The 16,644-nt window shown below is 38.5% G+C and overlaps 1 protein-coding gene across 2 annotated transcripts in view; it reads left to right on the top strand.

The window, feature by feature from the left end:
- Positions 1-404: 404 nt before the first annotated feature.
- The window catches only part of LOC124136039 (suppressor of tumorigenicity 7 protein homolog), a 74,599-nt gene continuing 58,359 nt past the window's right edge, over positions 405-16,644 (top strand). The window contains exon 1 of one of the 2 annotated variants that reach the window (XM_046501794.2): positions 405-556. In XM_046501794.2, the coding sequence (XP_046357750.1) occupies positions 406-556 (151 nt within the window). In that variant the 5' untranslated portion in view covers position 405. Of the gene's footprint in view, positions 557-14,804; positions 15,353-16,644 lie in introns of those variants that run through there. The other variant, XM_046501797.2, reaches the window with a different exon arrangement.

The following is a 16,644-nucleotide window of genomic DNA, read 5'->3' as shown; positions in this document are numbered from 1 at the left end:
ACGGCGTCAGCCGGTTTGATTAAAGTATGTTGTGTCGTTTTGCTGAGAGCCGTTTTGGCTTGAACTTTACAAAGATATGTCTCCTACTGACGAGTAGCTTACTGATATGTTTGTTTAACAAAATAGCAATCGGCGATGCTGAAAAGCAAGAAAGATATAACACTCACGACTGCATTTTTAATTCTGCATAAAATATTTATAGTTATTATATTTATGGGAATTCATTTTAGGGCGAGTTGATTCAAATAAAGAGTCGTTTGAAAATCAGTTGTAAAATGTAAACAGATACGATATAGTATAGCAGATATATCATATTCTTAAATTATACGATCTATGTATTCATTGCGATTTTTTTATTTATTTCAAAACTAAAAAGTCATTTGCTCCGATCCGGTCATACGAAACATGGCGGGCTTCCTGTCAAGATTCTTTGACAAGTTTAAGTCTTGGATTGCGTGGTCCTGGACCTATTTGTGGGCAGTGTGGTTCGTTCTTGTTGTGTTTGTCATCTATATTTTGCGTGGACCTCTCAAACTAAACGAGAATTTGTCATATGGTAAGTTATTTAATTACTTTTTAAAAATATTTCCTCGTGTGAACGCAACTGTTGAACTCTGAAATGAAAACTTTGTTCAACCAAGAGAATATTTCTTTCTTTTTTGCAAAATAAAAACCGACACGTTTTTTGTCAGTGATCACTTTGTAAAGATGGGTAATGCCCATTATCCATTTCATTATGTGGTGTGAAGGTGATCTTTACTCTCTTTTATTTACTTCAAGTTCTGAAATATGTTTTGTTAACAAATGTTGCCAGACATACTTTCACGAATATTTAGATACAAAGTATGCCAAATGTCATTTCTGACATTGTGGTGTCATTGTCCTTTAGCATGGTTGGTATATCTAATAAGTGAAATGCATATATTTATATAATACTAAACGGGTCTTAATTTCCTGGGAAGACTTCCATCCTGTAGACTTCCACTAAAACATATATCGACGGATCATAGGTTTCCGGATGGCATACGTTTTCAGACCGCCATGTTTATTGCAATTACTCGTGCTAAAACAGGGGGGTTGGGGTGGGGGTGGCATCACACAGAAATTGTAAATAGTCAAATGATGGCTTGTTTTTAAAAGAAAGTTGTCTTTTATGAGCGAATGAGGTGTTACAGTTGTTCATGTGATTAGAGAGAAAACTATGAATGTTTCTTAAGCGTTTCAAAAACCCATAAGGCAACTATGCAGTTTACCGGTCGCAGCCCGAGCTCTACCATCCGCTCAATTACCGCGCTATAGTGCCACTGCTGTCTCGTTATATCGTTACCGTGCCTCACACTCTGGTGACTCTCGCTTCACGATCCAACGCCCGTTTTCGGTCTTAGGGAAACTTACTCATCTTTACGATCCAACACCCGTTCTTGTTCTTAGGGAAACTTACACATCTTTACAATCCAACAACCGTGATAGCGCCTGTAGTCCAAAGGTAGAGCGTCGGCTAATTAACGCATTAATTAGCAGAGTAGCTGAGCCGGCGTTGCACGTTTGAGCCCCCACAGCGCTAACTGGATCTGAAAAAGTGCGCCCAGTAAAGTGCACTACTCCCACCCATAATATGGAAAAGTTATTAAAAGGATTGAGTGGCAATGCATACTACGTAAACTACAGAGGGGATAAGGGCGGAGTCTTTCCAATTTCCTAACATTATTCTTACAGATGCAAGGGTTAAAGGGCCAGAACATCTATAGAGACGGTTCTGGTGTTTGTAAATCATGCATGAAATAATTTCCGAGCTTGATGTCGCACCTTTAGTTCGTGCACAATTCAATTCTCAAACCAAAACAATAGACCTTACAGCAAAGCCGACAGCCCAAGGGCTCAGAGTAATAATTTGCTTTGGTCATGTTTGTTAGAGGCAATTTGAAGAGAAGACTTGTGTGTTTTTCTTATGGATAAGTTACAATATACTAATTGCCAGTTTTATTGATTAAGAAGCCAGTGGGTATCAGAGCCAAGATTCCAATATAAATGCCTCAGTTGTATGAAGCTAACCACATTGAAGAACACTCTCCTACCCAGCGTTCCTTGCAGCCATCCTAGTACCACAGTCAGTCCTTTCAAGATATTCTGTTTTTCATCTGTTTAATTTTCAATGAGAAAATAGCCTAAAATGTAAAAATTCTTTCCATTTGCATATTTATCCTTTGTTTACATCGCCGTTATGGCTCCACATGCTGTCATCTAAGCCCAACAGGAATCAAGCGATACAGGGACTTTGATGTGTGGGAGCATAGCTGGCATATCTATATGATTATGCAAAACAATATGTAAAGTGCACCGAAAGGCTTACATTACGTCCAGCATAGCTGCTGACATCACAAGGACTTCTTGACTGCGAAATTAAAAATGTTGATTAAGTTCAACAAACATGTCCTCTCATTAATATTTTGCTATATATGACCTTTTTGGTTTCTAAGCATTTTCACTATCCACCCTGGAATCAATCTAAAGATTTCTGATGTGGAAGGATATTTTCCCAGATGTCACATACCTTCTCCCCTCTCTTAAGTCTTTAAGTCATGAAATTATATTTATCAGTAACTGAAGACCCGGGTTAGCTTCCCGACATGGGTACAATGTGTGAAGCCCATTTCTGGTGTCCCCTGCCGTGATATTGCTGGAATATTGCTAAAACCAAACTCACTCACTCACTTTAGTATGAAGAACATGCACAATCAGTGTCAGTCACTGTCAAACGCTTTAGCTTCCTATATCCCAATATATTCAAATACATTTGGGTTTTTTGCCAACACACAGTCCTAGTTTTAACCCAAAAGACTAGTTTCCACCATGTCTTCTTCATAGCTAAAGGTAGTTAAGCCATTCGTGGTTACCTCCCTTACATGTACGTGCACAGCTTGTTCCCAATTCCAACAGTTACCTCTAGTTTTTTTATCTTTTTCCCCGATCACAGAACGGATATCATTTGGCGTGTGTTCAATGTCATACCAGCATTACTATATTCCTAAAGCATTTGGGATTCTAAAGATATGAGTGTTTCAAGATAATTCAACATGAGCTCTGCAGTTAGTAGATGAAACTGATTTACTTATGTACGACTTTGATTTTTCCTTTTCTAGTGAAGATTCAGTGATTTTGACACAAATAGCTGTTGATAGCTCAATGACTTGGACCCAAGGAATGTAATTAGTCAATAGGAAAAAGTCAATTCGTCAAATCAACAAAAATGGTGGATGAACTATAACATTAAATCAATGCAGTACCGTTCGTTATTGGATGAATATATAAAGCTATAGCTCCTGACAGTTTCCCTATGCTACAGTAAGTGATGCAAAGATATGCGCTGCTACGAATTTCAATTACAAATTTTGACGACTGTGCATTGGTGAAATAAATTGATAATGTAAGTAGGACTCACCCTCACTGTTTAATTATAAGCTCGAGGACTTTTTTAGAATTTCTATCAGTCAAAAGTCTGACTACTTAAACAAACCATCTGTCATATTGGATACTATCAGTCTGTGCCCAGGGACCGATGGCCATCTGAAACTGGATTACGGTTATTTTTCTTTGAAAATGAAATCAGTACTGTTACAATGAATATATGTAACTATTTACGCCTTTTTATGGTGAGTTAACACTTCTTTGATAACAAAAAGGGCATAAAATGTTTAACAATAGGTCTGAAATGATCTGATTGAATTCCATCACAAAGTTATGGAAACTGAATTCTTGAAATGCTACTCATATGAATATTCACAATTGTCTGGTTCCAATAAACTCCCAATAAACTCCAATAAACTCTTCACCATGTTCCGAAAGACTTTAGGAAGATATTTCATGGAGGTTTTAGAAGTAAGGTTGGAGCAAGCAGGTTATATTGATGACGACATATTTTGTATGTTGTTGCGATGTTTCGGTGATCACAAGAGATGGGAAAATTATTTATTTATGGTAAAATATTGTTGATGATGAAGTTAATTCCTTCCTTGTGCTGCCAACTCCAATTATATGAAAAATAGTAAACTGTAATCCATATTAAGGCCAATTTCTCATTCTTTGGCAATGATATTTTTTCCCATTTTATTATAAAAGTATGTGCATTATGAAATTAGTTTTGTTAGATTCCTGGATGTCTTTTTGTCTCACTTTGTGGTATTGCATTTGTTCCTGGAATGTTTCACAGTTGCCTCCCTTTGACCACTAGGTAAGCTTGATGGGTACAGAAGCTCATCTAGACCCTGACAGTTGAAAATCTATACCTGACAATAAAATATGTAGCAGTTCACTGAGTCAAAATGCTTGTGGGAGAGAAATGGCTATTACATCAATAGTTTTATGACAGAGTGGGGATATAAGGATTGTCCATTCTGTTTCAGAAACTGTGCTTGTGGCTTAACGGATGATGTACATGTGTAAGACCTGCATCACTTCGGGCTTTAGTTAGACATGAAGCTGACAGGACCTAATATAACTGAAATACTGTGCAAAACAGCATGAATCCAAATCCACTTACTGTTATTTATCATGTTTATTACTGTTAGTAAGAATATTTCCAGCCCAATTTTTTTCAGTAAATTTTAATACAAATGGAATTATGTTCGGTACCAATCTTATTAAAATAATATCTTTAACACAAATGTGATACCTCTCTGCATGAACATCTTAACACACTGGGGGCCATGGGGGGCCCAGTAGTCTGAGGCACCACACTTCTCTGTGCAGTGTTGCATCCCTTGGGTAAGCCAGAAACCTTGATTATTGGATCGAATCCCAGTTAGCCCCAGTTATTTTTGTAGTTTTGTCAGCACTATACCCTCGCTGTGGGTTTCACCAAAGTGCTGAATGTCTGAGACCTGCATCACTTCGAAGCAGGCTTTCCTTCCACATTTGGCGGACCCGCCGTGACATAACTGGAATACTGTGCAAAGCTCCGTTACCCACTCACACTGAGAACACCTCCATTGAAGGTCACATCAAATGAACTTTTTAATTAGCCAATCTGCATCATGGCTTCTGAATTCTGTGTACGAGTCCGTGAAGCGTTCAAACCAATATGTGTGATTTCTGTATCTCTAAAACGAACTAAAATGACAAGTTCCAAATATAGAAATATAAGGTGGAGCCATGATTTTATTGTGAATATTTTATAGACTCTGTAGTTTCTGAGCGCCATAGCATCTACAGCCAAAAGAATTTTCTCTGTGAGTTTCCATTTGTACAATTAAAATTCCCAAAATTTCAAGGTCGTGAAAAAGAGAAGCCAAAACATCTATGTCGAGAACCCTTGCATCCTCCATTTGGATTGGTCGATCAAAGTTATCTCTGGGTTCAGATGACGTGACCTTCCATCATGTCCATAGAGGATTCCTCAGATCTTAATTCAGATTTATCATTTCAGAGTTAAAGATCTGATTTTTATAAGACTGATTTGGTACTGGAAATCTTGACAGCATGATATACATGGTGTAAGACTGCTGGGGAATTTAAATATAGAACTTAATGAGCTCATAACTCATGACAATGTGTGGCATTAATTCATTTATTCCGCAGATGTTATATATTCATTTTGTTTGGTGGTTGATATGTTGGTCTAGTTCAGTAAAGTGACAAAGTGATGAAGTGATTAGTTTTACATATTTTCGATGTACGGATTTGACCAAGCTGGTCCAAAAGTCAAATCATAAAATGAAATAATTTTCATTTTATTACATGTTTGTTTGCCCAACTCCTCTAACTTTGTGGATGCTTCCATGACCCAGAGAGCAAATGGTCTGGAGTTCGATCTTTTCTTGTACTTCTTTCTCGTACAGAAATAGACAAATTTCATGTAAATAAGCTTAACATCGTTTTATAGGCATTACTTAGAAGTTGGCGGATGAGAAAGTAGACACAATTTATGGATAACAACTTCTTTAATACTGTTAGGGCGACATTTCGGTTATACCGTTGTCAAGTCTCTATCTACAAATGTCGCCTTTACAGTATCACAGATGTTAGTATCCATAAATTGTGTCTACTTTGTAAGTTTAACATCATGCCCTGGGAACAGATTAAACTTTTGAAATTTTTATCAAATGGAAAAACTGAAGTACCTTTATTCATTGCAAATAAATTCAAAACACATCGAGTCCCAAAATTATTTTAATATTACTTTCACCTAACAAAGCTAATTTGTCAGCAAAAATTATATAAACCATGAAATACAATGTGCCCTGATATGCTTGAGAGTTACATTATTATCATGATTATCATGATTCTAAAATTCTACTTCATTCTTTGACATGTTTGAGTAGAAGTTGTTTGTTTCATGTTGTTTCATGCCGCGCTCAGCAGTATTCCAGCTATATAATGGTGTTCTGTAACTAATTGAGTCTGGACCAGACAATCCAGTGATTGACACCATGAGCATCGATCCACGCAATTGGGATAAGATGATGTGCATCCACCAAGTCAGCGAGCCAGACCACCGGATCCCGTTAGTCACCCCTCGCGACAAGCATGGGTTGCTGAAGACCTATTCTACCCCGGATCTTCACGGGTCCCTTGAGTAGATGTACCAGATTTCTTTTGCAGGGACTTGATGAGACATGTTGTACACAATGGCTGACTACTGGCATCAAAATGAGACATTAGCAAGCTGTATGTCACAGCAGCCCTCATGACTGCTATGTCGTTGCTGGAAGACTGAAGCTCTCTGTTCATAGCACCCTTAATAAAGATGCTTGATAACAAATTGAGGGGGCACGGGTGGCCCAGTCGTCTAAGGCGCCGCAATTCGCTGTGCAGAGTTGCGTCCCTTGGGCACGCCAGAAACCTATGATTGTGGGTTCGAATCCCGGTTCGCCCCGATTATGTTTCTAGGTTTGTCAGCACCATACCCGTGCTCGTGGGTTTCACCGAAGTGGTAAACGTCTGAGACCTGCATCACTTTGGGCTTTCCTCCCACATTAAGCTGACACGCCGTGATATAACTGGAATACCGTTAAAAGCGGCGTAAAACCCAACTCACTCACTCACTGATAACAAATTGATGTCTTTGCAATGATAGCCAGTGCATGTGATCCAGTGGTGGGTCGATACACCAATGCATCGCTGGATTGCGATATTTTCCTTCACGATACAAGTATCGATCACAGTCACACACTATGTAAAAAATGTCATTCATCCCTTAAATGTTTACTTTACCAAACTCTAATTAGCAGTGAAAATTACTGGAGAAAAAGTAAATATATTTTATACATTGCGCCACACTTGAAACTGCCAACTGTAAATCGTCAGTTTGCAGTTTGCCAGGTATATAATACTATCCTGTCTATGAAAAATGGCTTACGCCACAGATAAGAGCACATACAACATGTACAAGTATCGTGATATGTATCGGATCGTGAACAAGGTATCATGATACGTATGGGATCCACAGTTGGTGTATCGTCACAGCCTAATCTGAACTCACCTGCCTCTATAGGATGTGTTGCGAAGGCAGGACCTGAGTTATATGGCTGCTTGATGACCAGTTTTGTACAGGTTTATGGTGAAAGGGATTTGGTTACATTATTGTATTATATTTATGTAAACAGCTTAGCATTGTTGTACTGATTTATTAACCACACTGTCACATAAACATTGATGTTTTGTTGACAATGCTAACATTAGTCTGCAGATTAGGCAGATTTGCATATGATCCAAGTAGTACTTTATTACTGGAGGATTAGGAGTGGGCCACTTGTGACCTTTCTGCACTGGCCCGATGAGTGGATTGTTTTGGAGTTGTCTCCCCTTTTGATATTTTCTACCTTATTGCTCTTTACAATATAAAGCCTTGGAATATGTTTTCATGAGATGACATTTAGAATGACATTAAAACAGAGACTGACCGGCATCTCAGGGGCGATGTTACAGAATCATCAATTCTGTTGTTTCAGCATGTTTAGTACGTGGAATGGTGGCCACCAGACTCGAATCAGGCGTGTTGGCCTCATTGTCTGAGTAGCTGGTAACGGCATCATTGCTTACCGTGCAGTCGAGGCTCATGGTTGCTCATTGATTTGATTTCCAGATTCGGACACAATTTTTCATTATGATCCTTGGTCTGTCAGCACTACACGGTTATCATAATAATCATCATCATCATCATCGTCATAGTTCCAACTAGTTCCAACTAGGTGTACATGTCTACAGCCTCAGTCACTGTCTCCCTTGTACACCTTGGGTTAGCCTTGCTGCAAGGCTGTACTGAAAGAAAAGTCCATGGATTTGTAGTAATTCTGTCCTCCTAATAGGCAAGTCTTGATATTTTTCCAAGGACTCCAGTCTCTTATAGGGACAACTTGTTCTTATTAGTTACATAATCTAGAAATTATGATTTAAACAAATAATTACTGCCTAAGAGACTTTTGCAAGTCTAACCTTTGGTGTATATTACTGATATAGTGTTACAAGCAATCTCAAAACAGAGTTCCAGATAAGCTGCATATTTGCGTAAATCACCAATGAGTTACTTGCATGCAAATACACATGAATATTTACAGATTTTCTGTGATTGAATGCAGGCACCACACATATATGAACTTTGCTGCAGTGTATAATGCATAAACGGCGCTACATCTTGCTAGTTGTTGACTGGACATGTATGTCGCTGTAATACGACAACTGTGTGTTAATGTTAAAAATTTGGGGCAGCACAGAAGCAAATTAGAAGTCACCCTAAATAGCATTTTAAGCAGAATTATTTTAAAGATAAAATTATTTTACTCATAGGTGTAAAATTTCTGCAATGCACAAATACAGAAAAAGAATATCCAGCATCCCGAGGGATGCACAATAATATTTATTGTACCTACAGTGCATCAAGAGCAGGTATGGGTGTCTGTCATTTTGTCCATCAATCATGACCACTGTCCATATGATCATTGATTCATTCCAGGCTAAAGTAATTATCAAAACGTACAGTACACTACACCATTTCATTACTTTACAGGACCTTATATTGCCTGTAAGGACCCTTGATAATAATTATTGGCCTCTGGGCCCCAACGTTTGTACGTCAACGTAATACCCTGCAATAGACTGTCAATACCCAGTGTATACTGTCAATACTCAATATGAATATATGTGAGATCAATGGCTCAAAATATTATCTGCAGCCAAGGTTACGAACCAGCTTACTTGACTCATGGAGATCCATTGGTCCCTAGCACAGTCGTATAAGGTGCCGCGATTCGCTGTGCTGAGTTGCCTCCCTTGGGCACGCCAGAAACCTGTGATTGTGGGTTCAAATCCCGCCTCGGTCCGATTATGTTTCTGGGTTTGTCAGCACCATACCCATTCTCGTGGGTTTCACCGAAGTGGTAAACATCTGAGACCTGCATCACTTCGGGCTTTTCTCCCACATTAAGCTGACGCTCTGCGATATAACTGGAATACTGTTAAAAGCGGCGTTAAACCCAACTCACTCACTCACCGAGGACTCCACTGGGTTTTGTATTTAGGAGGTGACCAAAGTGGATTGTCTGCTCAGGCTGCTGTGATATAGGAAGCTATGTATTGGTTCACGCGTAAATCAGATAGTTCAGTGATTTGATAGGTCACAAATTTGAAAGATTTGTTTGTGATAATGCTGAATGTTCACATGTTTTTTTGGGGGGCTGGCAAATAGATTGATAATCAGAATTATCATCAATGGGGGAAAAATATTAATTATTATCGATATAAAAATTGTATCATCAATAATATCTTACATTAACTATTATGATGAAAGAAAGTTTACATTTTCCCAAACAGACTTGTGATTGTCAATAATGTCAATTGCTGAAGATGGAAATTAACTTTTTTTGTAATATCTCAAATGTCCACAAAGTAATCCCTGCATTAATGTGTCACCACTCACCAGTGGAGTGAAATTTGTTGATTTCTTTGGGACTTTTTTTGCGTATTTGCTCAAAGTTACTTCTCCGATATTTATCGATAATTGATCAATATTTACTTAACAATTTTCAATCCCTAATCTCTATGATCTGTAGCGATAGCCAGCCCCTTGTTTTTTCAGTGAAAGTGCTTTACAGTGTAAAGTTTACACTACCTATTTACTTCTCCAAATTACACTGAGATCAAATCTGAAAGCTATTAATTATGTTAATGGTTATGACCTTCGAACTGTCCTGTTTGGCAACGTCAACCTAGACAAAGAAATATTCCTTAATATTGTTGATTCTGTGCCTCATTTCTTCACTATGAGCAAATATTTATATAAACAATAAAATATGCACTCTTACATATATCTCACCAACAACTGTTTACCTTTTTCCATGTTTATCTAGAAAGAACAATTGTCATCAACTTTTGGGAAGATCTGAAATGATTCTTAAGTGATGTACAAGGACATATAGTTCAATTTACAAACAAAGCAATTCTTCTCGGAGGGCTAAATAACAACTTCCTAAATCATATTGTAATACTCGGCAAAACGACAGATGCCTGTTTGTCCATCCTCTTTCACCATGTTCACTGTATCAAGGGGAACTAAATATTGTTTAAAAAGAAATATATAGGTAATGAGAATGCTCACTCATTAACTGCAGCATTAAACAATATACGTGACCAATCAGGAGACAAGGGACCTTACGGGTGCTAGGATACAGTTGTGCTGCCACATCATAAAAACGTTTGACGTCAACTTACTTCAGTAAAAATCGCCTTGTGTGCGCACTGTACAAACATATCTTATTACTCGCTTCTTAGGTTAGTTCGTAATGTAATGTATACATGCATACATGTATACTTTCAAATCTTCAGACATTATGTCAAAAAACTGCAATTATTACATAAACAGTTATAAGTCTGAAAATGGGTCGAAATGTTTGATGTCATGAATCTCTGTAATACTTGTGAATTGTATTTTTGTGTTCCCGAGTTGCTTCCCGAGTAGATTAATAATATATTGAGAAGTCAAAATGTGATTTTTCACCCATAAAGGGATACATGGTATTTTATACCACTTGCCTCCGGCTCGTATAAAGCCTAACAAGGAACGCATGAAACCCCATGTACCCCTCGTGATCCTGCTACAACAAATTTGTCTTGTCGACATATTTTAATGTGTCATTGTAAAATAATTAACACAAATTCAAATTTGATAGAAAACAGCTGTTCGGGACTAACTTGTGCTGTCACGTGACTTCCATTGGCTTGGAAAAAGCGTGCGACATGCACGTGCAGCCTGTAGTGCTTGTGGCAGGGTGTAAGAGATTTATTCCCCCGCTGAGAAAATTATTACCTTCCAAGGTGGGTTACACAGTATTTTATCAAGATCACATGGACCAATCAGATCTCATCATTCTGGCGTGGAGGTATGATAATGTTCCTTGTTTCATGGTGGATCGCATTCACCAACTTAGTTCATTCACAAGATTGACGTAAACATTTCCCCAACTGACATGAAATTTTTCAACAATATGGATACACAGTAAGCGTAATGAACTGAGAACGAGAACAGCCATCTTCCTAATCAAGTGGACGGTGTTACGATATGTAATATTCATCTTGTGCATCACGTCCCCAAATATGTCAATGGGACATCACGTCACTTCATGTACTGACTTCCGCAGTAAACCAACTTCAAGCAGACGCCTCCTGTGATCTTTGAGTTGTACATCATCTCGAATACAACAAAACACATAACGAAACAGACGGTGTGTCTACCCAGAAGGTCTGTGGTTTGATACTGTGTCCGCATTGTATCACACCAAAAGACGTTAAAAGATGGTACTTGTTGTTACCCTGCCTGGTGCTCAGCATTAAGGGGCTAAAAGAAGGACTGGTCGGCTCGGAGTCAGTATACTGTGTAGGTGGGGTATCCATGTTAAACTGCGGCATGGTGTCTTAGTGGGCTAGCACTGTTAAACAAGCATTATTCTGGGCTGGTACAAGCAGCCACACTCACACCCATGCATGCACGTACTGTATAGGTAAAATAATCTTTGAATGCAATGTGAAGCCCCATTTCAACTCACCAAGAATATAATACAGTAGAAATCAGTTGCAACTTGACAGAATGAGGGAAAACTAATAAAAATAAGATGGAAAATTGTTCATGAGGCCCAAGCGAGACATGGCCTGTTACAAGAAACACAAGTCTTGGGAATCGTAAGGATCAAGTGTTACAACATTGCCATATTTCCATTCTAGTATTTCTCAAAGCTGATTGGCCAGTTGAAGAAGCATGATGACATATTACTGTCACCGATATAGAATCTTATCAATCAACATGTCACGTTTATCATGTTCTTGTTGCAATGTCGTATTGACTGCTGAGGAGTTTTGTTCTACAGTGCTATAGGGACAACATTTCAAATCTTGTCTCAGTTATTTCTTGAAACGATCATGTGTAATCTGTTACGATCGATATGTACATAAGCTTGCTGAAAACTTGTGAAAGTACTAATTATTTGTTCATGAGAGAGAAAGTGTAGTTACTTGTTATGTCAAGCGATGCTGGTGCCAAACGTAACCTGGGTCCCTACAGTTTGTATGTTTGTTTGTTTGTTGGTTTGTTTGTTTGTTTGTTGTTTAATGCCACACTCAGCAATATTCCAGCTATATGACGGCGGTCTGTAAATAATCCAGTCTGGACCAGACAATCCAGTGATTGACATCATGAGCATCGATCCATGCAATTGGGATACGATGATATGCATCAACCAAGTCAGCCAGCCTGACCACCCGATCCCGTTTGTCGCCTCTTATGACAAGCATAGTCGCCTCTTACGGCAAGCATGGGTTGCAGACGACCTAATCTACCCTGGATCTTCACGGGTTGGGGGTCCTACAGAGCAGTCATGGAACCAAGAATATGAAAAAGTCTTTAGTCTTACGTTCCCTAATTGTTAGAGTGGAGTAAGTCCCCAGCACTCAACAGCTAGGCAGCTAGATTGAAGAAGGTCAAGACTCGGTGACTCGGTTGATTGTGCGACATCATACCCGGAAGAGGTGGGATGGGTTGCTGATAACATCAACCAGTGTCTGGCCCAGTGGATTTACAAGCTTTCATGATACAGCTGGTGTGTTGCAGACTGGGCCGTAAAAATTCAAATAAATTATATATAATTTAAGATTTTTTATCTAACCATTCTTGGACAACATTGAAGTCATGTGTTTCCATAACTATAAGATCTTCTAAAACAGTTATATGATTATATGCTTATATGATTGCCGTGAATCTGTTAGAATGCTGATACGGAGTAAAACAATAACCACTCGCTCATATGAACCCTGTTTCCGTATTTCCTTGGTTGAACCCAGGACCTCGAATAACGCTAGACTCCCATCACATAGCCATTAAACTATGGCATACGGGATATCTTAGAACATTAATCACCTGGTCTCAATTAAAGTCCAGGTGGTTTTTGTGCAAGGAATTCTCCCCATTATTGTCTTATTATATTATTTTAAGCATTTTACAGAGCTACAGATAAGCAGCTTATTTGCGTAAAATACACACACACACACACACACACACACACACACACACACACACACACACACACACACACACACACACACACACACACACACACACACACACACACACAAATATTCAAAACCAAATTACTTTTAAGTAACTTGTGTCCAGAAATGCATGCATTAAATGAAAAACTCAAATGTATAAAAACAGCTCGCGTAAATACCCAATGAACCTTTTTCAGCATGCATACAAAGGAGCTAATTTCCGAAACAATTACGAGCTAATTTACTTTCTGAGTCAAGCCTATATATTTAAAGTAGTTATACACATCTAAAACATTATTTCATTTTTTTTAAAATAAAATGTTCACTAATTTCAGGAAAACCCAATAGAGTGATGAATAGATGAGTGAAAAAATATTGGTTACCCAATGAAAAATGTAAAAACACAATTAAAATAGAAACCCAAGAGTAAAAACTCAATTGCTCAAAAGGTAATCTGGAGCTCTGGTTTAAGAAAACTAAATTACAGTTAAATTATAGGACTGAGCAAATCATTAGTCGGAAATTGAAACTAAAAACTAGGCCTTGATTAAACGCCGGAGGTCAAGAGTGCCTGAGAGAAACATACACACGGCCATGTAATCAAGGAAATACGGTAAATGGTCATTAAATGACAAGCACTAGCAGGCTAGCATGATCACTGTTACCCAGTACAAAAGATATTAAAGGTATTTTTAGAAGCTGTTCTTATATCATTAGATCATTTATTTGTTATTCTAGTTGTGGTGAGAGAGGCTGAAGGTGAAGTCTGTCACTGGTAATCTGAACAACACAAAGGGATGAGTGATATCACATTGAAATAACTGCAATTCCAGTTCTGATACATCAAAGCATTACGAACATCATGCAGGTGATAATGACGAGGGCAACAGGCCTCAGGTGCAGCTCCGCGAGGGATAATTAAATCCCCTTCAGAAATACTGCTAAACAATAGCCAAACCTGATACTCCACTATTGATTTTAATGAACAAAGACTACAGTAATATGAATTGTGTGGGATATTCTGGCCATGTCTTTCCAGTAACAATGGAGGCTAGTTCGTGTCCAGTGTCTTGTGTGACCAGGTCTGCAGCAGACTAATCACCCTTCCTGGTGCTGTCCAGCTGCTAATTGCTGACCTCCCACTGTCCACCTCTGTAACAATAGGTATCCATCCTAACAATCAACATGCCTGACCTGCCAATCAGTAGCCACGTATGAGGCTGGTGTGAACTCACACTAACAGCTTGTCCAGCTCAGGTATCAAATCAGACTGTGAAGCTGGCTTACTATAGTTTCATCCTTGTAAATTATGTATGACAGGACTTGGGTGTTAGTTCACTTGTTTGTCTGAATTCTGTGTGGAGGGAGAGGCAGTAGTCTTGGGTAGTATATCCGTTGTCATATTCCCTTGGCCTTATCACTGGACAGTGGAATGAGTGTGATATTGTCCTAAACACTACCTGTGGTTGAATGTTGTTCTCCTAAACACTATCTACAGCTTGTTATATTGTCTGAACCACTCAGCACTGGATATTGGTGTGTGATGTTTTCCTAAACACTACCTTCAGCTGGTTATATTGTCTGAACCACTCAGCACTGGATATTGGTGTGTGATGTTTTCCTAAACACTATCTACAGCTGGTTATATTGTCTGAACCACTCAGCACTGGACGTTGGGACACTACCTACTGTTTTAAGCGAGTACTACTGCAAGCACTGTGTGTACTTGTGAACAAACAATCAAATATTTGGTGGCAGTCGTGGATACCAGCAGTGCAGCCTTCACCTTTGACTCCTGACCTTGGCATGTTCAACCTCCTCATGTGTAAGATATGACAACAGATGTTGCTGTGACATTCTTAACTTAAGTTAAAAAGAAACTAACGTATATATTTTTGTCTTTTGTCAGAATGAGATTCTGAAAAAGAGAGGCAGCGTCCAAAGGCAGTACCATTAACTCAGCAATAGAAACTAACATTTTTAGTCCACAAGTCCTTGCAATGATAACATATAGCAAAACCCTTAAAAAAGGCAAATTTCTACTCGTCCTTATAATACTTTAACTATTGGGCAATTTGGCAAGGACTACAGGACTGGTACCAATTTCTACCGCTGTTAACTGTGCACTGTTTTGTCCCTTAGCACACCAGGATCCGCTGATCATGTCCTTTTACCTGATTATGATCCTTGGTCTGCCAGCACTATACCAGTGCTCATGTAAACCAAATTCTATCAACTGAATTTTGGGTACTCATTCCTTAAAGTTTCAGAAGCATTGCGTCCTCCATGGACTCTGAAATAGTCAATGCCATGAGCAAAATCAACAATTCCGTTTAGTTTGTTTGTTGTTTTAATGATGCTCTCATTTTAGTTCATACACTCAAAGCCCAGAGTGTCACAGCTGCATCATCTATTAGTAATGCAGGAATGATTCATTTACTGGTAAGCATGGTCATGGCTTATTAAGATTGTATTATCCCCCTTTTTGAGAAATGAAGGGATGTAGCGATCAGCATCTACATCCATGCTTCGTCTGTTTTCCGTTTCTGGAGCAAAATTCCTAAACCGTTAAATATTTCTTGCTGAAACTTGCTATACAGATAGGTCAAGTGGTGAACTGGTGCCTTTTGATTATTTGTGGACTTTCACTTTTTTATTTTATTTTAGGTTTTTATGACAAGTTGGACTTTATGAATATTTGTGGATGAAACTTGGTATACAGATAAGTCCAGTGGTGTACTGGTGCTTTTTGATGATTTTGGATATTGAAAACTACTGAACAGCATTAGTTTTTTCTTCATGAACTGAAGGCACCAATTTATGGCAATGAACCAAGAGTATTAAAGGGTATAATTAGCCAAATTCCCCTTCTGAATTGCACCATGACGGGGGGATATGTCATCTCCAGAAGACTCTTGTTTAAACATGACACAAGAGAGTTAAAGTACTAAATACTATCTAAATATATTGTTCTATTTATCATGTTTATTGAAATCTTGCAAACAAGCCTAATGCAGAGCATGCACAGTCCTATCACGACTGTTGTATGTGCTGTGATGGGAACATGTGTGCAGGTATGTTGAGTGCCATATTATACATTCATGTCCATCACTGACA

This window comes from Haliotis rufescens, unplaced genomic scaffold (genome assembly GCF_023055435.1).
Source record: "Haliotis rufescens isolate VD_foot unplaced genomic scaffold, xgHalRufe1.0.p SCAF_44, whole genome shotgun sequence".
NCBI lineage: Eukaryota > Metazoa > Mollusca > Gastropoda > Lepetellida > Haliotidae > Haliotis > Haliotis rufescens.
Note: the sequence above shows the minus strand (reverse complement) of the source record. Positions and strands in the feature narration are given on the sequence as shown.